Here is a 24,531-nt window from a genome sequence, read left to right as displayed (position 1 = left end):
GTCCGTCAAGCGGTTAGTGTTACTTGTACACAGGTAAAGGTTATATTTATATATATATAGTTATATGTAACTATTACCTTGTCTCATAAGTAATTTCTTCAATAGCTCCTGAATATGGAATATTATATTCCATTTGTAGTCTGTGGTACCATTTTGGAATTAATTGGATGGAGGATATAATTTCAATCATATTGAGCTGTATTGTGTAACGCTCATTAGCTTATTGTGACGCAAAATGTTTAGACTGTGCTTAATATTTGTCTACACAAATTTTGAGTGTAGTCAGTATTAATAAATCTTAAGTATCTGCAGTCTACCAAGTGGCAATTTACTGGGCTGCAAGATGAAGAAATCTTGCTGTGAATATTCAAATGACTGTGTTCCCCATAGCTCATTATGAAATTTTTGAAAAGATCTGGAATCCCAAGGTAGTTTGCATACTTTTATGAAGATTCATGATTTAGTTAATGTTTTGTTTTGTACTTGCACAGGTTTTCTTAAAAATGAAACAAAGCTCAAGAAGAAACCATTTGCAAAAACTTCAGGGGGTATTAAAGGCAACAATAAGAAAGCATGTTTGGAGCAGCCTCTTCATCCTTCATGGGAAGCAAGCAGGAGACGCAGAGAGCAAATGTCTCAAATTACAGTATTCCAGGGGAAAAAGATTAAATTTGATGACTAGACTATATGTAAATGGAGATTCAAAAAAAATTTTTTTCCAACTGCTGTTTGAAAATTTTTGTTATTCTGTCCATATCCTTTGCATCCTACAAAATTGCAACTGCTATTATTTGCCATCTTAGAACAGTCAAGATTGCTTCATTCATTCTGTGTGCTGTCTGTTGATTAATGTGATGGCCATATAGTGTTTGTTCATAAATCCCATTATGTAGTGCCCCCATTCATGAAATACACCCTAACGTGAAGGAAGGGTTTTTAGGAACATAATCTGTGCCCTGTCAGAATGGTACAGATTCTTTCGAGGGGGGTTTGGAAGGACTTTTTTGTATGTGAAAGAGGGTACTTTATATGAGAATTTGGTTGTCAAAAGAAAGGTTCTATATTGTCAAATACATCTCAACTGAGACAAAGTAAAAGATTCTTGAACTTGAAGAGACTTCACAAATTCATCACTGTATCAGGTAGCTGGAAGAGCCAGTCAGTTGTAAGCATAATATGAAAATTTCTGGAGAGAATAAAATACTGTGCTTTTAAATTGTGATCTCTGTCTTCTGATTATGCTGCCAATTTGAAGAACTGAAAGGGTGTCTTTCATACTTTATTCTGGTAGGTACATCTGGATTCATCAACATGTGTGTCCAACTCTTTCTGAAAGAATGTGAAAACCTGAAAAAACTTTGTACACTAAGAAACGTTTGACTTTTAAGTGCCAGTCTGACATAGGGAGTTCATTTGGTTGGGATATGACAAAAAAATTTTACTATTTCTTCAGGTGCTTTTCCAACTACCTAATTGAAAGAAATTCTGAACATGTAATTAATCTTTAATAGTGTTGTTTATTTAAATATAGTTATCTTTCATAATCAAATTAATTCATAAACTTAGTAAATTACTGCACTGTACTATTCATGTAACATTTTGAGATGCCTAGGGAAAGTCCTGCATCAGACTAAAGGCCCATCTAGCCTAGCATCTTTGAAAGTAGTCAAAAAGGGATGGTTTAAGGGTAGAGGGAGCACACAGGGATACACCATGCAACATCCATCTCTTCAAGCTTCCAGTTTTACAGCTCAACGACATCATGTGATATTGCAGCTTATGGTGTTTAATAATCCTCTATGGATTTCCTTTCTTCAGATTTGTCTGAAATCCATGCAAACCTGTAGAATATGTCATCCCTTAAGGGTAGATGGCCTTCCTACATATTTCAGTCTTATAAAACCCAGTCTTGTTGTGTGTCTCAGCCAAAGCCAGCAGCCTCCTGGGCTGCATTAGAAAATGTTGCCAGCAGTATGAGGGAGGTGATCCTTGCCCTGGACTAAGCACAGATAAAGCTACATCTGAAGTGCTGGAACCGATACTGGGCTCCCCAGCACAAGGTGCCGAGAAAGATTGTGGAGTCTCCATCCTTGGAGACATTTAGAATTTGACTGAGTCATTCCTGGGTAGCTGTTTAAAGGTGGCCCTGCTTGGTCAGCAGGTTGGAACTGAATCGTGTTTAGAGGTCTCTTGCTATCACATCTACTCCTGACCGCAGAGGAGTTGCTGTAAATGTCTAAAATACGTAGTCATTGTGGAATACCTCTGTGTATTCTGCTTGGGATGGCATTAGAGTCAAATGGCAGGAACAACTTCAATTTTTTTAATGTAATGTTACTCTGTTGCTGGTATGGCCGATTCTGTCTCCCTCTCCTGCACAGAGGGAGGGGGCAATTCCTGCCCATTGTCCGTCCCATCCTGTGTGAAGTTCTTGAAGACTAAACCTTCAAGTTGGTCCATTCTGTATTAATATCTAGGCATGGTTTGCCCCACATGGTTAGGCTTGCTTTTCTAAATACTGAACAAATGTCAGTATGTGTAATACTATCTTAAATGGCATTGTCTCCCAGAGGAATGAGAAATTCAAGCAACCTTCCATTTCCAAGTGGGTTTTGTTGCTGTTATTTTCACTGTACCATATGGATTTTAAGGCCAAAAGTATTTAAGTATTTAAGGCCAAAAGCTTCAAAATAAAGCACAAAAATATGTTTACTGTGGTTTTGTAGGATTATATTTCACAGAAAAAGCCATGCGTTTACCTGCTTTCTACAAACTTCAGAATTTCCAGATGCAAATGTTAATCCATAAAGCTTTAACTAAAATAAGTAAATAAATCCTAGATGAATGCCACACTAAACAACAGTTTGGTATGTGACTTCTCTGATTCCAATATAAGGCAAGAGAAGTTTCTTTTGGTAGATGTCATCAGCTGTAACAGTTTTTCATGGACAGCTTACCTTTCTTTTAGCAGATGAGTACCCAGTGTAAAGATCAAAACCTTAAAGATTGCAAATAGTTTGAAAAAAGTTCAAGACTCTGAAGAGCCAGTGTTCTAAAGTGCTTTTTTGCATGTGCTTAAAAAATCTAGGAGCATTGGTTTATCTTGGCATTTGAGCAAGTTTCTTACTGCATTATTACAACTGTAATTTGTGGCCACAGAATTCTCCCTGAAGGAAGCCTGGCTTATCAAAACATCTCTTTTTTTTTTTCTTCAAAAACATTTCTGAGCTCCTGCTTTAAAGAAAAGGAAAAAGATAACATACACTGAACATGAATGAGAGAAGAGAGATTAGGATACTGGCATTACTTCATATTTTAATGGGTTACTGCTACTTTCTGCTGGTGCTTAGTGACTCACCTGGATCACAGCATTAATACATTATACAAATGAGTAGTAATATCTTTTATGTGTAACTGAGCAATTTATTTGTGAACTGATAAGCCCAGGGAACTTGCCTGGAAGTTGTTGATAAAGTTTAGAACATTTTCTCTTCATTATAACAATGTAACATGTTCAGCATATGTGTGATTTTAACTCATATCTGTATCACTGTTTAGACAGAGGCCTCTCACAAAATACTACCAATGTGTTTTTGTAGTGACATGGGAAGTTATTTCATTCTGTGATTATTAGATTTTAAAATGTTGAGAACCATGCTTTTCAGTTCGGTACCATACCATAGAAGAAATGTCTTTAGCCAGGTACATACTGTCAGATACTACTGGGCAGCTTCAGGTGCACAAATTTTTCACTTCAGACTTACCAACAAAACAATCTCAGATTTTTCAGTGTCTTTTAAGACACTAGACTAGTTTAAATGTGGTTTTGTTGTTTTTTTTTTTAATAGCAAACAGGCATATTATTGATCAGTTTGAAGACTTCCAAACAGGCATTAATATTTCTTTAGTGAGTTTTTATGGAATTGTTAGATCTGGAAAAATAGGGCTTAAATGAAAATTCAGTTACAGCAATACTTTCTTATGTGAAAGTGTTGAGCTGCTTTGTGAATGTCGACTGGTAGTAGACAATTTTGTGATACTAGACAGGTGATCTAATGTGAAAATGAGATAGCAGTATGGAGATAGAGGGTACTTGGGAACTGGGAGATGCTTTATTTTCAATAGATTTGAATATACTTTCTGCAATTATCATATGCAATTTTTACTGCATTTTTGTATTTGCACAGATTCTGATCTACACCAGGTTCTGTGCTCAAGGAATAGCATTTGGAGAAGTTCTCAGTTGAAGCTCTTAGCTCTAATAAGTAGTAGGATAGGAAATACTTTGTTAAATAGAGAAACATTACACAAATTGGGTTATATCTGAAATAATTCTGTATTTATTTTACTCATTTTAAAATATATTGCATTACTTTTTTCTCCACTTACGTGAAACCAAAAGTGCCATTAGTTGATATTTAAGTGTTTGACAGCTTCTTAGTAGAACAAGTCTCCAAACTTTTTAACCGTGCTCTTCTGTACTAGTCCCTCAGTGAAGGGACAAGACATGCTTCACAACTCAGACTGTTTCATCAGTTTAGCATACAGATTGAAGAGGCAGCAGGACGCTGGCTTGTACTCAGAGAATGTAAATAACAGAATAAAAAATTGTTTGGAGTAATTGCATGTTTAATCTGTTAGTCAAATTTCTAGAGTACATAGACTTTTCTACTATGTACTGCTCAAATGTTCTTTCCATGAAAGCATAGCTTTTGGAGCAGAAATTCTGAAAGTGCTTTTTAAGTTCCTGTTTTTACCAAGGCAGATAAGGTAAGGAGATCATGTGTCCAGATAAACCAAATGCCTCATCCTGTTAAGCCTTTTCATGTTAATCCTTTGTGTGGTATGAGGGATAATTGATCATGCCGTGAAATTTTATCTTTCTTGTTTCTACCTTGTTGTGACATTTTTTCTGAGACCACGTCAGAATGACAGAATCTTCCTCATTTTCATATAGACATAACCACCTTAACTAAAGCCTTCTCACTGGGAGATGGATCTGGCCTGTGCAGTAATACTTCAACAAGTAGAACGCTTGAAACATTTTATTCAAGTCATTTTCACATAAACTTGCAACCATAATACGGGCATGTAACACAAGAATATGAAAGTGCAATGAAGAATACAAAGCTAGTGCCTGAATATTATAAATTAGAGCTCTTCAGATAAAGATGCAAAGTTACTGAAATTAAGACTCTTTGAAGAAAAGTGAAGGAAATAATGAAAAATCTTCAAGAAAGTTGCAAAAACAAGTGGCATTTCACTGTATCTGTAGCATTTAGTTGCATAATAAAACCTCCCAATTACATACTCTTTGGTTTTAGTTCAAGTTAAAATCTTTCAGCACCGTTTAGGATTTGGAGAAAATGAAAATGCCTTTTTGGCATAAATATGAGACACAGGATAAACCACCTTTCAATGTCTCAGTTATGAAAACCGCCCTGCTGGTTTTGAATGAGCACACTGCAAACAATGCATGAATGATAACAGGAAGGTACATTTGATATGTACACTCATTCTGGAGCAGAGAAAAAATGAGTAGACTTCTACTAACACAAAAATATCTACACAATATTTTGGTTCCATTGGTGACCAGTCTGTCATTTTTGTTACACTTTAGAAATACACAAATATCAAATGTATTTCAGGATTAAAAAAAACATAACAAACCCTCTAATGAGCCTGACATACATTATGTTCCTTATGTGCAATTCTTATGTAAAGATTTGAAATGTGGGAGGTCGTTGTTTCACACACATTTTTACAATCTTACTTTTCAGAACAAATTTGAGACTGCAAGACATCAAATTTATAGTTGAAATTTCACAAAATTTAAATCTGGTTTTGCTCCCACTGAGACCAATGTCAATATGCCTTTCAAAGATAATGGGAATAAATAAGCCTAATGTCTGGTAAAATTGAATCCAAATATAATTTGCTGTAAAAATAAAAGCTTTTACGAAAACAGATTTTAAAAATGTTTTTGAACAAAAATGCACATAATCCCAAAAACATATTCCAGTATGCAAAAAGTAAGGTGTCAAATCTGCAGAGCCAAGAAACTGAAAATACTGGTTGGTGCTCCCCTATTTAGAACTACTTCTGCACATGCTATATAACAAACTCTTCTACTGCGTTGTGATTTACTATAGTTAGACAGGGTTATAGTCACATTCCTTCATTTTTTTTAATCCTAAAATCCCTTGTTTTTCTGTTCGTCTTAGGCAATTTTTGTGCTATTGTACATCAATGTCATGTTGCTTAACACACATTTCAAAACAAATACAATATTTTGCTACGGAAAAAAAAAGCTACATTTTCGTAGCTCCAATATCCCCAATATTCAAAGTTACAGCGTTCAACACCTTTCCAGACGAGGCCATTCCCACTTGTTCCACCTACACAAATGCTCAAGGCCCTCTGGCTCCTTGCTGACTGCAGTGGAGTTCTGCAAGTAGTTTGGGCACAGACATGTGAGCATGTGAGTGTGTCATGAGCGAGGGGTGCCCCCCTTCTTGTGGCTGCTCCGTCTCCAGTTACTGCTGTCATATCCCACATTCAGCATCAGGCACAATGAGGTACGAGCACACCACCTCTTCCCAGGAAGCAGCCCGTGCCCACAGCCGAGCTTCCATTCAGTAGCTTTTGTGTGCATTGCCCAAGCTGCTCTCAGGACTTTGACCCCAATTTTGACTCAAGTCTATAGAAAGGTGAATGCACTTGCTGCGTTCAATCCCTTAAAGCCTCTTAAACTTAAAATTCCTTGGGCTGAGATTTCAGACGCCTAGACTTTAAACAGGCCCTCATTTTTGCAGACATATGTAACAAATGGTTTTCTAATAAATTGAGTTTCCAAATTTTGCTTCTGTTCATTGCCCGTACTGGTTATTGATTGCTGAAATGGATCTCACAGCAAACAAAAAGGGACCTGCAGGTATAAATTATATTATTCTGCACCCTTTTCCACTGGTGGGTAGTAATCACCAGGTTGCTGGTTCTCAGGTTCATTTTACGTGCAAATTTGTAACCAAGTTATGATTAAGGTGGAAATAAATAAATGTACTAAAGAACAGCTGATCCTTGAAGGATATTATGGTAATTCATCAAACTTCCAAATTAAATCCATAGGGTTCTAATGCATAAAATATTTCCAAATACTACTTTAAGTATTCCCAATAGTGATAAAAAATCTTCTCCATACTCCTCAAATTCTTCATTTCTAACTACATTGAATAGCACTTTTTTTTTTCCTCTTTTAATATATTGAGCTTCCAATGTTTCATTAAGTGTTTTGAACTGCTGATCAAACTTATCAAATACCAATCAGTATTTCTAGGTCCCATTGTTCCAAAAGTAGATTCTTCATTTTACATGATCAGAAATCTGAAAAAAGACGCCAGATCCCCTTGTGATATGTCATTTCACAGTTTAAAACAAAAATCACAGCTACTGTAGCTTACAGCAGGGTGCACTGCAAAAGCAAAATAATTTGGGGATGGGAGGAGGAGTAGTATACCCAGCACCAGTTAAGCAGTTCAGCAAAAACATTAATTTGGGCTGGAAGTTTTTTGCCTTAACAATGTTGCATTTAGTTCCTGAACAGCCTAAAGTAGGATGTTAAATACACTGACTTTTGTTCTTCCTTTCTATATAGTATATTTCCAACTTTGTTATCTTGAATACTGAGATACACATTTTAAAGTCAACTACAGTACTTAAGGGGGAAGCAGGTAGTAGGTTTTCTTCATGCTAAAAATACTTTGTAAGAGATTCCGACCTACTTCTGTTTGTGGTGCCACCTGAGTTAATTGCCTGTATTATTTTGATGGTTAACCTGTTCAAGTTGGATGTTTTTCACAGATGACCACATCAGGGACTCTTCATCATCTCTAAGAGCCCATTTCTTGACAGGTATTTTTTTATCCACATTAAGTTTGCAGAAGTCTTTTTAAAGCCCCACCTTGAAAAATTTCTTGAACATATGAAGGTGGGTACGCTTTTTAATTAATTTGCACAGATGAAAGGTGTATTTCAAAACCCCATCTGTTTTTCACTTAAGAAAATGGAAAAATTTCTAAAGTATTAAAAATGTAAACATAACTTTTCTTGCAGGGGTATAACTGATATATATAATATATATGTATTTCTCTGCTATATGTTAATATTCCTTGAAAACTGAACATACTTCTCTCTTTCATATCAATGTGTCCTAGCAAGAATTTTTAATGGTACTGTATCGTTACTCTTAATCTGTTTTTCATTATTGTATTTTCTGAGATAGCTGACATTAGTACTTTCTCTTGCATTTTATTTAATTCATTTTGCGTACATTTTTTTCTACCTTTTAAAATACGTTCAACTCATTCACCAATAATATTCCCACTGAAGTCTATTATTATGTAAACTCCAAATTTGAAGGAGCTAAGAAATGGTCCCATGTGTTTATGAAATAGTTAGATTTTCAAAATTTAAAATATCTCTGCACGAAGCACCAGTTTCACACATTTCAATAGCAATACAAGTAATGCCAATTTAAATTCTTAAAATCCAGTTAAGTTTTGGTTGAGAAGCAGCTGAAGTGTTTCAAAGTCACATAAGGTGTGTGGATGTATCTGTGTATGTTCTGCAGTTTTGCTTCTATAGTGTTTGCAACCTAGTGAAGTTTGTATAATGATACTTCAGTTCAAAACATTTGGCACCATCTCATCCATATCTTGCATCTTTTCAGTATCTGTTGGAAGAAGAGAAATAATTTTATGCAGACAAGCAAGCATGCACAGGAAGAGGAACTGCTAAATACCCACTTGTCAGCTTGAATGCACAGGTCAGCAAACGACAACACACCTTTTGTTTCCTAGCCCTGCGTGGGTATGTGTGCGTGAGACAGCTGTGAAGTATGATGTACATATATATATAAATATAGGGTGTTTTCCTGGAGGAGGTTGAGGGGAGATCTCATCACTCCCTACAACTCCCTGAGAGGAGGTGGTGGTGAGGTGTGGGTCAGTGTCTTCTCCCACATAACCAGTGAGACAGGACGGGAGGAAATGGCCTCAAGTTGTGTCAGAGTGATTTAGATGGGAGGTCAGGGGAATCTTTTTCACATAAAGGGTTGTAAAGCATTAGAGCAGAATACCCAGGGAAGTGGTGGGGTCACTATCCCTGGAAGTGTTCAGAAGCTGCATGAATAAGGCACTTGAGACCATGGTTTAATGGTGAGCATGGTGGTGATCCGAGGTTGATGGCTGGACCTCATGATCCAAAAGGTCTTTTCCAACCTTTTCTATTATTCCGTGTACTCAGTAACATTTTCATAGGCAAGATGGGGAGGCTAGAAGTTAAAAGCATGAAACATAAGTTTGCCTCATTTAACTACTGATTTCCTAATGCAAAGTAAGGAATGAATATTTTAAAGGCTAATTAAGCAAGTCACATTAGTTCAGTGTTTTTGTTTCACTGACGCTGTTACAGAAGACTATACTGGTCATCTGTTTTACTTTTCATTTACTGCTCTGGAATTTATTTCATATGAACCTCTATACAATGTTAATACTCATTCCTTATGCAATCCAAATGAAGTCCCTTGATAAATATTTTATGTGACTAACACAGTATTCTGAGAACTGCTTACCTCTGTGTTACAGGAGACTGCTTTCTGTGTGTTTCACAGATACTAAGGTACAGTAGGTCTACCGTGACAACATTTATTAAATGAATTTGCCTTTTTGGATGAAAAATGTAAAAAAGGCATAATTTTGGCATTGTTTAAACTTTAAAAGAACTAAACTGTAAATGGAGTGTGTGTGAAAGAACTGTTTCAGTGTGAAAGAACTGCAGCAGAGTAACATACGTGTGTGGGATTTTGCAGAATGTCTTAAGAGCACTGCAGCTGGTCAGTTCTATGTGGATGCTATAAAAGGGTACTGAACGATCCTAGAAAGGTCCCAGTGCAAGAACAAAGAAGGTGTCTGAGCCAGAGATTGTTATCTAGCAGACCAGACAGGAGCAGCAGTTTTGAAAGTGTTACATATTCCAACGGCACAAGTGCAAGAGCAAAATTCCCACAATTTTTAAAATTCCTGAAACCCAAAAAACAAAATACTAACAGTGGGGCACAGTGACACAGAAAGCCAGGGAGGCACTTACGGTGAAATTGTACAGCCAGAGGCATAGGCATGGTGGCCCGTGTAGCGGATATCGCAGCGCACAATGTTGTTGGAGTAATCGGATTCAGGCACCAGGTAGCTGGGGTTCACACTCACCTGGAGGGGAGAAAGCACAGTGCTGTCTACTGCCAGGTTTCAGTTGGTAACTTACATACAACAGGGCAAATTATTTTCTTCTTTAAAAGCAAAAAAAAACCCCCAAACCTCCCTATTCCCAGTACACTTACCTTCAGAATATAATTTCCAGGTTGTACATCAGTAATATCAATCCACTGGCAATCTATGTCAGCATTGTAAGTGTCGTAGCAGCCAGGGCTCAGACCCTTAAGAATGAGGTTAAAATGGGTGTAAAAAAAATTAATCTTTAGAAGCAGTGACATTCTATACATTAGGGAGCTCAGACTGAAGTTCACTTAACCATCACAGTTCACTTAGAAAATTAACCTAGAAAATTAGTCCTATTTTTAGTTGGCATTTTACTTGTGTGTCTAAACTAGAACACTTAAGTCTAATGTATTTTATAGACTGCTGTTTATTACTACTGGATAAGAAACGCCTATAATATTGACAGTTGTTCATCTGTGAGATACCTGTATTTTCTTATAATCACTTGTTACAGTACTCCTTTTATGAAAAAACTGTTGATGTTACTATTTCCTCTTTACATAAGATCAGAATGAAATAAAAATTGACCAAAGACTGGAAGTAAGTATCTGTAAATGTTGAGTGAATAGCTTCTGAGGTCCTTGAGTACGGACAGACTTGATCACCACATTGGAACCTCTCTCTACCCTTTGAAATGATGCAACTTTTTGCTGTGGATGCACTCTGCCCAAGTGCCATCTTTGAACAGTAGGGCCAACGGCCATTTTCACACTGACCCTTGCATGGAAATGGTGTCTCTTCAGACAAATAGTGACACAAGAATCTGAGGGAACTGAAAATGTAGCCTTTATTCTAGATGCATCTTTCTGAAAAATTCTTTGTGTTAGGAACATTAGTAAGAATCCCTACATATGAACGTATTGGTGGTTCAAATCTAGTGTCATTAGCTGTGGCCAATAGAGATTGCTCTAGGCAGAGCTGATCTGTTCTGGCAACACACAGAATACAGAAAACCCAAGTCCTGCAGGAATTCCCTCTTGACCCAGCCGGTGATCAGCTCAGACTCTCGCATGTATGTGCCAAGTCTGAGGCTGGAGAAAAGTTTTACAGTCCAATTACAAACCCCTGAATTATGGGCTTCCAGTGGAAATGCTGACACAGCCATGATTCTAGTGACACAAATACTCCAGCTGTAAAATATGTATGTTGCTTAGTTAGATGTCATAGTCTACAGAAGTAGAAAAGGTATTTATAAAACCTCTTCAAAGCCTTTATATATTGCAGATCATTCATTATAGTTAAAATTCAAATGTGGACACGTCAGCCAGTGAAACATAGCTGTCATTTCTCTGTTATAGAATAACTACCTTCTAGATTAAAAGCTGCAGTATAAGGGATAAAGTTTATGTGTAAGTATGGCCACATTGAGTTAAACCACAGATCCATCAAAGCTCAGTGTCATGTCTCTGATAGTGGTCAGCAGCAGATGCTTGACGAGAAAAGAACATAAGGTATGGGATGTGTAATGTCAGGCAAATTCCTTCCACCAGGCAGTTAACTGTATTTAAGGCATGGGGTACCATCATATTTTTGTGTCTAGTAACCTCTATTACTTTGTCTAAATTTTTCTTAAGCTCATGGAGATTTTTGATCTCTGCAACATCCAATGGCAAGGAATTTAAATCTTCATTCACGTGTCCAAAGAGCACTCCTCCTGGTTTTAAAGCTGTTGCCTGACAGGTGTTAAGTTCTTACATTGTCAGAAACAGCAACAATTGTCAGTAAATATCAACAATTTCCTCTTTCAATCCACAATCACTTAAGTTTTGGTCTTATTTCTAGTTTTCCAAATGGAATAGTCTATGAAAGCTCTTAGCCATACTACACTGTTGATCATCCTTGTTCTGCTGGGGTTGGCTGGTTTGGATTTTTTAAGCTTTTCTTTAGCAGTTCTGAGAGGTGGTGATGCAATATTCAAGGTAGGAGTCTTCCATGGATTTATCTATCATAATGGTGTGTTCCATTTTGCATGTTCCCCTAATAAGCCCTGGCACCTGGCTTTACGTTTGCACATGGCCCATCACAATGTCCACACAGCTGCCATTCCCTTTAACAGCCTCCTGGTGTACAGGCACAGAACAGTGCTCTGAGTTTTCTATGCCAGACTGCCAGCCAGCAGCTGCAGGTATTGAAGGAATCCAGCGCCTTACAGCTTCAGACTCCAAGCAAGGGAAGAAATACCAGCTATGAACTCTGAGGCCAGCCAAGGACGTCAGTGAGCAGTCTGGGGCTGATGAACATTGGGAACAGCTTCTTTACAAGCTGTCTTGAGTGCCCCTTAGCAAGCTTGACCAGTCCTACAGCCACAAGAACTTGTGGTGTGTTTTAACACAGTTCAGTTACCAGTGGTGCTATGCTACTGAGTGTCACTGCACTTTGATAAGAAACCCACAGTTAACAGCAGGTGGGTGAATTAGCTGTCTCCAGGTTAGTATCCTGGTCTCCAGAATGGGGAATTCCAGAAGCTAGTTAGGGCATCAGCTAACTTAGGGCATCCTATGATTGGCAGTAAAGTTATCCAAATACAAACTGGGGGGGTGAAAGACACGTGGTTTTCTCCAAAGCAGTTCCTACCTGCGTGTGTGCTGTGCATGCATACCGCCTGTAATATCCATAATCACAGGAAGTATCTTCAAGGCAGAAACTTGCTTTGTGTCCTTCAGCAACTTTTCTATGTGAGCTCGCATCCAACAAGTCATAGTGGCTGAATTCATCCATGCTGTGATAATGTCTGTTAAACCATAGATGCATTATTAGAGATGGATCAGATCTTACCAACATTTTAAAATATTCTTATTTGATCTACATCCTGGTAAATCTGGCCAAATTTTATTTATTACCCAAAACCTGTGTGTTAGTATACTTTCCTACTACTGACCACTCAATTATTTTCATTACTCCAATTTTCAAGTACTACATGTCATCTTCTATAAATAAATAATAGATTTTAATTTGTTATGGGAAAGATTCCATAGCAGCACTCTTTTTCCAAAATTTCCTGTTTCAGCTCTTTTCCAATAACAATAGCAAGTATTAAGTAGTTCATATTTGAATTGAACATCTTATAAGTGCCTTTAGCCAGGGTTTTGCTAGGAATGCTTACCTTACATACCATAAATTCCATGGAAGTTTGCTACTTGCTAGCAAAACCCCAACAATTTGGTTTCACATTTCCGTGGCCTTCAGACAATGTAACACATTCATAACATTGGTGAAGACAAAATCTGCATAAAGAATTCAGCTTCTGTGTACTGGCAATGCAGATTTCATTCAATGTCAATTATTTTTGCAGTCTGTACTTAATGCTGTCTCTATTTCAAAAGTGTGTATGGTTTTGATTTGGGCAAAGTGATGCATTTTTCTTGCTTTCACACAAAGTTTCACACAAAGAAGTGAGTTCTAGCTCTTACTGTGCAGCTTAACACCTCATATTCTTGTAATTTCGCTTTTTCCAAATGTGTGGGAAACCAAACTTGTCTTTTCTACATGCTGTCTTTGCAGCATTTGGCTGCTGTTACTTTTGAATGCTTTCAGCTCAGGAGGTGTGTGAAAAAAAGTCTAATTAAACGCAATTCAAATGTATTGGTAAAACAAAGCAGCACAGGAGCCTCACAAGCAGGCACATCCAGAACACTAAAACTGGGCCACGGATGATGATGACTAACACTGAGGTCTGATGGCTAGCCAAAGTAATTGGCAGTTGGAGTTCATTTCCAAATGAGTTTGTTTCACTGTTATGGAAATGATCACGAGAGATGCATTTTTTTGTAGGCAATGCATTTTCTGTCCAAGAACTGAATCAACATCAGAGACACTTTGCATCTGGACAGTGATAGCTGGGCTGTTGTGGCAGAGTAAGAAACTGTTTTTCTACAAATGGAAGATTTCAACTGCTCTCTACCCATTTCATCCATTTATCAACTTTGTAAGCATGAGGGTTGGGGGATTTTTGTTTTGGTGAAGATTTTTTTCGGGATGGAGGTTAACTAAAGCACTTGTGGAGGGGTTTTTTTAGGTTTGATTTAGTTTTAGCTTTTTGATCCTTGCAAGATTTATAAACTGAAAATATGAGTCTTTTTTGAAAGAATTTGTTCTAATCATATTGATTTTTCATTCAGTGCCTCAAGCCTCTGAACCCAGAGAGAAATATTCCATTGGCTCAGAGGCCTTCAGATCAAGCCCACATTGCATACCATTTTTAAAAAGAATAATATTAAGTTATCGTTTATGTACCTGTAGCAGCAGAGCCATATTTTAAGTAAGTGGAAGTAAGTATTCTGGGTAATTAGTTCTGGTATTTTACAACTGCTCCTGCTGAGAAGTAGCAAAAATTGGAAAAAAACCTGCAAACTCTTGCATATGAGTTTTCTGAAAAGGTACAAGTTTGCAGTGTTACCTGCTCCCAAAGTGCTGAAAAAGTTCTACTACATTTCCCTTGCTGTGTTTCTAGCAATTATACTATTTCTAGAGCAATGCTCCTGTGTCAAAATATCATCATATGGTAAGAACATCATTGATAATGGGATCAGTCAACTCAGTAACTCTCCTTTTCCATATTGATCAGACCATCCCTTGTGAAGAATTAATTCATGAAATTCAGCTCAAGAATTATGGGTCACTGTTAAAAATGATGTGTTATTATAGGGAACATGCTAATAAATGAACATTTTAGGGTTTATAGAAACCCTATATATAAACATGTTTATTTTAACATGGTTGAGACTTTTATTTACTGATTACACTTAAATGTAAGGGGACTATATGTAAAATAAAAGGAGGAAGTGCTACTGTCAAATCTCATTTCAGACTCGTATTTATATTTAATTTATATGTTGTAAGAGTTTCATACATATGGATAAGTTGTGTATCCATCTTGGTTTCATGTGTCTGTAGAAAGAGTAATTACCACTACATACAACTAATCAGACAGTAAAAGGCTAAAGTTTCCCCATGGTTTCTCTCTGCTTCACTTCAGTTTTAGAAAGCGTCCCCTTTTAAGTGACAATTTGTTAGTGAAAAGAATAATTAGAAGATGAGCACTTCACTCACTGGTGACAGCTGTGCCACTCCCATGAATAACGGGGTCTGCTGGGCAGAAAATCCGATGTGCCTTGATTTTTCACTCTTTGGGGGAATCTCAGGAGCACCCGATTGTCATAGTCTCTAACATCTGCTCGATAAGCTGAACTGCAATGATGCAAAACAAGGAAAACAAAGAAAAAAGCCATAAGTATGTGCAAGAAATACTTTGAAAAACACTTTATATTGTCTCAGAAGTAACACGGCAGAGGTCATGTTGGGCCCCAATCTCCTTATGCACTGGAGATTCACAACAGGAATTCCATATGGTGTGGAAATGTCTCGTGTCAGACCAAGACCTGAAAAAGACTCAGATCTGGTTTTAATTTTACAAACGGAAGGTTGACCACTGAATGACTCTGTCTATGAAGAAGATCAGTGCTTAGCTGTAAAATTACTCTGGTACCAAAAAGCACAATTTCATTTGTTGCTCTTAACCAAAATGACTCCCTGTGTATGCACGATCACAGAACAGATGTTTCATACTGTTGTAAAAAAAAAAATTAATATGTATATGAATCAGGGTGCATTTTCTTATTCTACATAGCTATTATCTACAGTCTTTTAAGTACTGGAATATTTTAATCAACTAATAGCCAGCAAGAACCCTTCAATGAGTCTTCATTGTGAAGCTAGCATAAAAAATACTGCTTCTTATGTCATGTTTTCTTTTTTCTGCAAGTGAAGAGCAAGCATGACCCTGGAAACAGTCTGACATAAATTAATGACGCTGGTAAATAAATAAATCTGTTTTGCATGATAAGGTATCAAACAAGTTAAAATGGTTAAAAACAGCCATGTCGATTTCTTTCCAAGCAAAACAGGAAAAATCCCTCCTTGCCAACTGGACAAGACCTAACTTCATAACAAAGCTGTTATTTCAACCCCTTAAGAGACTCTGAAACACTTTTCAGAGAGATTTTAGTTTTAGGAGACATTACAAGGCATAGGCCCAGAAACAATTATCTTATTATAATCTTAATAGTAAATTGTGGTGGTTAAGAATAGGGGTTTTGTTGTTTGGTTGTTTTTTGGGTTTTTTTTATGAAGTAGCATATGGTCTTGTGAGAGTAGAGGAGGGAGATGAAAATCAACAGATTGAAGTGGTTTTCTAGGTGCCTCCATTTCATAAAATTCAGAAATGTTCAAGTGAGCCTGGCAATAGAAACATGTAATACAATTTTTCACAACATGTAGGTTCTTCAGGAGATCTGTAGCTTGTCTCTCTAACATGGCAGTATTGCTTTCTGATGTGCACACTCCACCATCCGCCACAAACTTGGAAGAAGGTTACAGTGGGCTGTGTTTCCTTGCACCCTCCAGCCTCACCCTTCCCCACTCTTCACCGTGTTCACAGGTGGAAACAGGAGCACAGCAATCCGCAGAGAACGGGCAAAAGCTTGGGACGATGCCTACCTTGCCAAGCAGTTCTCCTCAGCAGCACATCTCAAGTTATACATGGACATCCTCTGGACGTATGTGGACGCCTGGATGTAATAGGGATCTGGGACTAAGTCAGGGAGACCTGCAGTTCATCAAACCAACCACATAACAGCAAGATCAACGCAGGACACGTTTGCAAATATTTGGCTACCATCCCAGTCGTTAGGGGCCGTCGTTTTGCCTCTGCCCTCCGTTAACCTCGCATCCCCCTTTGCTCAGGCTTGTCCCAAACACCCCATCGCAAGCACGACGCCCGGACCCCTCGGTGGGCTTATCGGCAGCTCGCCCCTCTCCCAGAGGCGGGGAGCGGGCTGCCTGCCGTCCGAGAGCCGGGCGAACGCTTGCCCGGTCAGGTTTTGCCCCGAGCGAGGGCCAGCAGGGCAGGCGACCCCCGCAGCTTACCCCGCCGGGACCGGCGTGCGCGGAGCGAGCGGGTCGTGCGGCGGGGCCGGGGCCGCCGGCAGGGGAGGGACGGGACGGGGGGAAAGGAGGGCTCTTACCGTACTGGAAGTAGCCGGTGCCATAGCCGGGTCTGTACCTGCTGCCCTGGCGGGGCCTCTCGTAGGTGTCGTAGTAGTTGTAGTAGGGGTTATCGTCCGTGTACTTGTAAGGGTTGTAGGGGTCGTCTCCTACCATGACATCTTCCCGGCCGGGCCTGAAGCTGCCCAGGGGCGGCAGGCTGCCGACCCCGGTGCTGCTGCCGTTGCCGTCGGTGCCGGTGCCGCCGGCGGGGCTGGCGGGGGCGCTGGGTCTCGGCGCCCCCGAGGAGGCGCTCCGGGCCGCGGCGGTGGCGGCCGCTGGGCTCCGCTGCGCGGCGGCGGCGCGACCCCCGGAGGAAGCCTGGTAGCCGGCCTGGAACCAGCGCCGAGCGCCGGAGCCGCCCCGGCTGCCGGCGGCGGGCTGGGGCTGGGGCTGGGGCTGCGCGGCGGCGGCGCGGGCGGCGGCTCTCCGCGGCAGCACCGTGCCGTTGTTCCTCAGCAGCAGGATGGGGCTGCCCGCCGCCTCCGCCGCCTGCCTGCGCCGCGGGGGCTGGTACTGGGAGCCCAGGCTGAGCAGGCTGTACACCTGCCCGTTGTTCTCCCACTGGATCCGCTGCCTCCAGGCGGCGGGGGGCGGCGGGGGATCCCGGCGCGGCGGCTGCTGCTGGCAGCCGGCGGGCCAGAGGCAGCTCCAGTAGATGCACGCGTGAAGCTGGGCGAGCAGGAGCCCCGGCGGCGCGAAACGCATCTTCTCCTCTTTCGTGGGCGCCGGCGGGTAGCGAGATACGGGCAAAACTGGGGAGGGGAGGGGGGGGCGAGCGGAGAGCGAGGGGTGCCTTTCCTGCTCGGAATGGAGCGGGGGGAGGGGGGGCGGTGCGGGGAGGCCGGGGGGTGCGGGCTGCGCCTCTGGAAGGCTCAGGCGGGCAGCGGGGTCTCAGGCGCTGCGGCACCCGGGAGGTGCCATCGGGCAGGTCGGGGCCGTCGGAAAGGAAACCCGGCCCGGGGGAGGCGGCGAGAGCGGCTTTTCTTCTCCCCGGTATTTATAGGCGAGGGGATGCGAATGGGAGCCGGAGCAAACAATCAGCCTCTCATCGTCCTCCGGCCCGCGCTGGTGTCTGGAGCGAGGGAAGGAGGAGGAGGAGGAGAGACCAGGGACTTTAAACTTGCTGGCACGCTCGCAAAGTTACACAAGCCCCGCTGGCTGGGCTGGCTGCACCCCCGCCATTTGTTCACGTAATGCGGCTGGAAACGTGCGGCCCTGACAGTTCCCCCCACGGCCGCCCCCCGCCCGCCCCGCGCGGGGGCGGCTCGGGGGGAACGGGGCGGCTCGGGCCGGCGCGGCGGCGGGGGCTCCCCATCCTCCCTCCCTGCCTCCTTCCCTGCCTCCTTGCCTGCCTTGCCTCCCTGTCTCCCCCCGCGCCCCGAGCCGCGCCGAGCCGTGCCGAGCCTGCGGCGGGCGGGCGCGCTCAGACACACGTAGGCTGCCAGAGTATGCCGTGGGGCAGCGCCAAAGTATGCAAAGGAAAAATGCTATTAGCTCATCAGCGCTGGAGAGACTAGAAACGGGGTGGCGGGGAGGGGGAAGGGGCCGCTGGCGAGAGAGGAAACATGTTTCTGGAAAATGTGCTGGCCGGCACATCTCCCGCGCTAGAGCAGCTGCTGGTGACCTTCGTCTCAGCGCTGAGTAACAGTCGGATCCCCTTAATGACCTCTTAATTAGGAGAAAACTTCCATCAAGTAAACTCTTGACTATTGACTTTTGGGGTTTGTGCATATGAGTCACACGAGAAATATATTGGCGATGGTCCTCCCGGAGTAAGTTTTCATTGAAAAGTGAAATTTCACATGGGAGAGGCTTAGCCCTGTCACCAGAACAAATAAACCTAGTTCAGGCAGTGTCTCCCCAAAACCATGCCGGGGAAGAGGAGCAGGCTGCAGCCCGAAAGCTTCTCCCTTCCTTCCTGCTTTTACAAGAGTTCATCAAGGCTGTGTTTTGATAAGTACAATCACCCAGCAAGGCAAATGAATTAAGGTCCGTGGATTTCAGCCAAAACTTCTTTTGGGTGTATTTTTCCAAAGGCTGTTTGCTTATGAATCCTTGCAAAGGAACTGAGGAGAATACACAAAAGTTCTTCTTCACCAAAAGTTGGGTGGTGAGGATATTTAAGTGAATCCTGTCAATGATGATCAGCCTGGGCAGGAGGTTTTCACCCTACTCAGATAGATTCAAGGCAACCTTGGACCACTGCTAGCTTCCCCACGTCAGGTTAACAGCCCACAAGTTACTGGCCAGGTGAATATTTGCCACTGGATTTTGATGTTCTTGACACACTTCTCCTGTCATTTGTTGTGCTGTAGTTTATTTTAATTGCATACTACTTTAAATGGTGCACACCTAATAATTGAAAACCAGAAAAATGTGGTCCCACATTGCGGCTGTGATGGATGGTGGTGGATGCTGATTTATGCTGCTATAGGATTAGTTGTAGTGCTCATCTTTGAAGTACTTTCACCACCCTGAAATCAGTGGTGCCACCCTACATGTCAAAGGTCCCCCCGTGGACAGGGGGGTCATTGGCTCTGACTGGCACCAGGTGCTCACCATGGTAGGCTTGCTCGTCCTGCTCTAACCATTAAAATGGTCAGTCTGGAGAGTACTGAGGAGCACAAGGCAGGTGTGCTCCGAAGACAGCAAAGTCTTCTCACTTGAGAACGTACCCAATAGCCAAGTAGGTGCTTGTTACCATTGCTAGCCAGCACCAGGGTGGTGGGGAGCATCTGCAGGACTGGGTCCCCAAGGAGAACAGTAACCGGTGTCTTTCCACAAGTGGGTTGTATGTGCTAGTTTGGGCAGTCTGCTGCAGAGGTGGTTGGGTTTGGGCTCTCTTATTCATTGTATTTGCAGGCTGTTCATCCCCTATGATCTTTCTCATTGTGGCTTTGAAAATATTATTGTCCATTTAAGGGTTTGCCTGGAACAATCAATGACTAAGGCTGAGTAAAGCGGAAAGGTTGAAGATAGGGAAAATGCAACACTGAAGGAATGAGATTTCTGTCTTTTTAATCTTCCTCTAAATATTACTAATGGTACAAACAGCAGGTTGTTGCCCAATGTGTGATATTAGACAATGTTTCCACACAGTGGGATTCCAGCCATTTTTTCTTATGCCTGATTAAGTTACTACTTTTCATGAAACCGGAGAAAGCATATTTGAGACTGGTATTCTCACCCATCTATCATCCATTCACACTGTTTGCCATTTTTCCCATAGCACAAGTGTCATTTGTTAATTAATTTAGGGTTCATAATGCCTGGAAAGCACTATTAGCATCCCTAGAGAGTGGTGTCCTTCACTTAGCATTAGGTGCCTATGTCCATTTAACTATTGTCCTCTCTCCACAGGTTGCCTGATTACACCAGGTTTTTACATGATGGGTCTGAATAGACCATCAAAAAGCTCTGTGACCTGAGGTGTGGAGGCAAAGATTTCTGCAATACTGAAAAAAGACACATAAGCAAGTCAGGTACTGTGACTGCTTTAAAACTGCCCTAAAAACTGTCGAGCACTCTGATATTAAACTTTCTCATGAGGTTGATACAGCTTCTTTGTAAAGTCCATTTCTGATACTGATCACAGTTAATTTAGTTACTTGAGTTTTTGCCTACCTTTCTTTTTTGTCTGGAACAGCTGGTATTCCTGGGTACTTGTTGCACTGGGGATTTTGATTTCTGCCACCTACAGAAATAAATACAGTCTATATCAACTGAGAAATAAAATCTCCCTTCACTAAAAAATGACGCTAATTAAAGCAGATGTCTGTAAGTAATTGCAGTAATGTCTCAAAACCTCGTATCAGCGGGTAACTTATATTTAAATTTACTTGTAAGGTTGTTGCAGCCCTCATTCGGATGTTACAAACAGAAAATGTCTTCAATGGCATGAGTAGCATTTGGAGTTACCCTAATGTGTACACTACTGCTAAACTGCTAATTCAGTTGTGAATCTTGAAAAATATTAACCTGTTCACCAACAAAAATACCTCAAATAGAACCAAAGCTATTTGAATTTGGCATGTCTTAGTACGTGTTCTAAGACAGACATTTTAAGGTTCTTTAATCTTACTATTTGATATGTGTATGAAAAAAGTATGATAGTGTAGAAAAGGGGAAACAATTTTAAATGTCAGTTTACATCAATGGCTTTATTTGTTACTTTTAATATTATTTTAAAAATATCAGTTCTGTAGTTATGGGTTGGATAATTTGTGGCTTTGTTTAGTCATAAAGTGGTATACTTAGCCAGAGTCACACACAAAAAACAAGAAATAGAAATAATTTTATAAAATCCTAAAAGGAAACTATACAAACTTAGTATGTGTTAAATATATTTATAAATTGATATTTTTTCATTTGGGATTAAAGGGTTGTTTGTTGAGGAGTCACTACAAGACAAATCTTGAAAAGTAGTGGTTGGTTTCAGCTTTTTCTAGCTGGGAAAAAGTCAGTGTGCTCATCTGATTTATGCTTGAATGGACAAAGAACTTACTCTGATTCTTCTGTTTGCATGAACACTGAGTCGTAGCTAGATTATTCAAATTTATCTTATTTTGTAGATCTTACTTATAACACTTTTATAAATTGCCATTTTTTGCATTCAAATATTAAAAATTGTGGAATTTCGTTGCACACCAGAACACTGTGGATTTTTCTGAAGCATATTTTACAGAAGGTCCAGGTATCTTTATTTAGGAAGTTGGTTGTAAATCCATTGCATTAAAAGATTCCTAATTATAATGAATTCCCCTTAATAATTGGAATTAAGATGTAAAGGTATTCTTTACAGCTTGTGAACATTACTAGAAACTAAGAACACTGAGCATTTTCAGATTCAGGTCTGTAATGAGATTTTTTAACAAACCAACTTAATTAGAGACAAGGGTTATAAACTTTTTCTGACATCAGTAGTCTTTGAAGCAGACAGTTATTATTTTTACAAAAGTTAGTCTTCTAGTTAAATTTAGCTACCCTTTGTATGTCTAATACTGTCCCTGTCCAGCTCTGTGGGGTCCTGTGTGCATCCAGAGATGCACGGGTGGGTTCAGTAATACAGTTGGTAGCAAAGAGTCAAGAAGGGCATTTGCATGCGGATTTTTTTCCTTTGTTTGTTTTTTGTTTTGTTTTTCAAACCATAACAACAGTTTAATGTATCTTTTTTAATTATACAAAAGTCCCACCCCAATAATTCAAACATTAATAACTGATCCACTTGATACAAAACCAATTCATCCAGGCAAAACAGTAGAGGAATGTAGGATTCATTTTTAATTAAAGATTATCATTGACAATCATAGTATGGACAGATTTGACTAATTATTATTCTAACTGGTGTTTTGTCCTGGGCAAATCTCTCCACACCTTGGCTATGCCACAGTGCACTTCCAGTACACACATGTAAAGCTGTCTACAGGAGCCCTTCACAAACAAAGTTATGTTCAGTTTCAGCTGTCATGAGTTAAACAACATTGAAATTGTGTATAAATCATCAAGGACATTCAGAATATCAGATGTGAAGCCTGTGTGACAAGAAGTGATTCCAAATAACTTTGTCCCCTACCTCCACAGAAGGTGCCTTAAAGGACCCAGGAGACAACGCGGAGGCACCAGGCGCCACCACAGACTCCTGCAGGCACCTACCCTTCCCTTCCACTGCTGGATCATGTTCTAAGGCAGCCAAGTGCATCAGCAACCTAGGCTGTCTTCACATCCTCTCTCACTCAGTCTTCAGACTCCACATCACTCACCTCCTCTGTAACATTCAGAACCAGATTTCCTTCACAGCAAACTGAGATACAAACATCTTTCTGACTACTGTCATGAACATGAAAATGCTGCAGAATGCACATGGCTCAGAGACCATAGTCTGGGAGCCAGGTAACTTCAGCAGAGGAACAAATTCGAAGTCAATAATTTGTTGCTTTCACTGGAAAGTAAGGCAGGGGACTAATCCCTTTCTAGCTGTTGTGACTGCCCAGTGATTGTCCCTCTACCCTCATTAACTAACATTCAGAAATTAAAACAGTGCTGCCTGGTCTCAGCTCTTCTCCAGCCCATTTATTGTGTATGGTATACAGATTGGTCTCTTCTTGTTTATTCTGGGGAAGCAGGAGGTTGGCCACATTCATGAACTACCCCTGAATCCTCACTGTCAGCTTCAGTAGCTAAAATGAAGAACAGAAAAATGTCAGAGTTAAACACAAACAAAGAAGCCAAAACCCCAAACCCTCTGCTAATACCGTCCCTGCCTGGCTCCGTGGGGTCCCGCGTGCCCCCGCAGACGCACGGGTGGGTTCAGTGCTACAGTCGGCAGCAAAGAGTCGAGAAGGGCATTTGTGCGCGTTCCAGCAGGAGCATTTATTGCTGCTGCGCTGCCGAAGGGTGCAGAGGCAAACAGAACATGAGCCCAAAACTCAGAGTTTTATCCGGGGCCGGGGAAAAGGCGGGACTGGGGAACAGGGACCAATGGGGAAGCTCTGGGGGAGTGACAAGGGTGAGAGGCTGACAGCCAACCGGGGAATCCAAACTGGGATAGATTCACATAACAGAACAATGCATCCAGGGAGAAGCCTTTCTGGTCACCCTAACATAAAGTGGTTCTCGGGGTACTAGGGACTTGTCTTACTGAAAACTCTCTGTCCCTTGTAATGTATGTTCACCAGCCACCACATATGTCTGATTTTGAAGTCTCTAACCAGGCAACTTTCCACTACCATAAGTAATGTAAAAGTAAACTTTCAGACTTTTTTTCCTGCTCTGAATTTATAGAGAAACAAATAGATTTTTGTTGTTTCAATGAAATAATCAACTTGTTGAAAAAAGAATATTATTAGAATTTTATTAGCAGGTAATGTCCTCGATTCAAAATTAACAGCAAAAATGCCACCTGTCCTTTACATTATATTTTAGGTTCATCTATCTGCATTACAATACTAGTTTGTGGTTGCTTTGTTTTATACACTTTAGATGGAACTGCTGAATTGCAAATACCTGCACTAGATAAAGTAGATTAATCATACTTGTCTATCTCTTCAGGATCTGACAACTTGATCAGGAAAAGCAGCTACAGGACTTAAGACAGATGTTGCTCTTTTCTTGTGTGATGAGGGCTGAAGACAAGGCCTTCTGATATCAGTGGATTTTT

At 40.8% G+C, this 24,531-nt stretch overlaps 2 protein-coding genes and 1 long non-coding RNA gene across 5 annotated transcripts in view; 2 read left to right on the top strand and 1 right to left on the bottom strand.

Annotated features, from left to right (window-relative positions):
* SRFBP1 (serum response factor binding protein 1) overlaps positions 1-2,708 on the top strand; it is a 68,986-nt gene extending 66,278 nt beyond the window's left edge. Inside the window, exon 8 of the mRNA XM_048290647.1 lies at positions 492-2,708. Within this exon, the coding sequence (XP_048146604.1) occupies positions 492-682 (191 nt within the window). The 3' untranslated portion in view covers positions 683-2,708. The remainder of the gene's footprint in view (positions 1-491) is intronic.
* Positions 2,709-5,027: 2,319 nt separating this feature from the next.
* On the bottom strand, positions 5,028-18,169 carry LOX (lysyl oxidase). Of its 2 annotated transcripts, XM_048290645.1 has the most exons (7): positions 17,354-18,169; positions 16,827-16,935; positions 15,381-15,518; positions 12,906-13,062; positions 10,394-10,489; positions 10,147-10,262; positions 5,028-8,731 (listed from the first exon to the last, which is right to left on the bottom strand). In XM_048290645.1, the coding sequence occupies exons 1-7, from the start codon at positions 18,078-18,080 to the stop codon at positions 8,725-8,727; spliced, it is 1,350 nt and encodes a 449-aa protein (XP_048146602.1). In that variant the 5' UTR covers positions 18,081-18,169; the 3' UTR covers positions 5,028-8,724. The 2 variants fall into 2 exon arrangements, with proteins under 2 accessions (XP_048146602.1, XP_048146603.1); XM_048290646.1 differs by having other exon boundaries at positions 8,651-10,262.
* LOC125319460 lies at positions 17,070-23,191 on the top strand. Of its 2 annotated transcripts, none has more exons than XR_007200740.1 (3): positions 17,070-17,118; positions 20,736-20,857; positions 22,956-23,191. It is a non-coding gene; the product is annotated as an uncharacterized LOC125319460 (long non-coding RNA). The 2 variants fall into 2 exon arrangements; XR_007200739.1 differs by lacking the exon at positions 17,070-17,118 and adding an exon at positions 17,922-18,107.
* The last annotated feature ends 1,340 nt before the right edge of the window (positions 23,192-24,531 follow it).

The sequence above is a fragment of the Corvus hawaiiensis genome, chromosome Z (genome assembly GCF_020740725.1).
Source record: "Corvus hawaiiensis isolate bCorHaw1 chromosome Z, bCorHaw1.pri.cur, whole genome shotgun sequence".
NCBI classification, from domain to species: domain Eukaryota; kingdom Metazoa; phylum Chordata; class Aves; order Passeriformes; family Corvidae; genus Corvus; species Corvus hawaiiensis.
This window is presented reverse-complemented; position numbering and strand designations above follow the sequence as displayed.

What these genes read in the sequence shown, in the direction of transcription:
- LOX (XM_048290645.1), bottom strand. Translation starts at nt 18,080, where the DNA reads ATGCGTTTCGCGCCGCCGGGGCTCCTGCTCGCCCAGCTTCACGCGTGC. An exon ending in CACCGGCTACTTCCAGTACG is followed by an intron (nt 16,936 to 17,353) that starts GTAAGAGCCCTC and finishes GATGAACTGCAG; the next exon opens with GTCTCCCTGACTTAGTCCCA. An exon ending in CATGCACAGCACACACGCAG is followed by an intron (nt 10,490 to 12,905) that starts GTAGGAACTGCT and finishes CTCATTCTTAAG; the next exon opens with GGTCTGAGCCCTGGCTGCTA.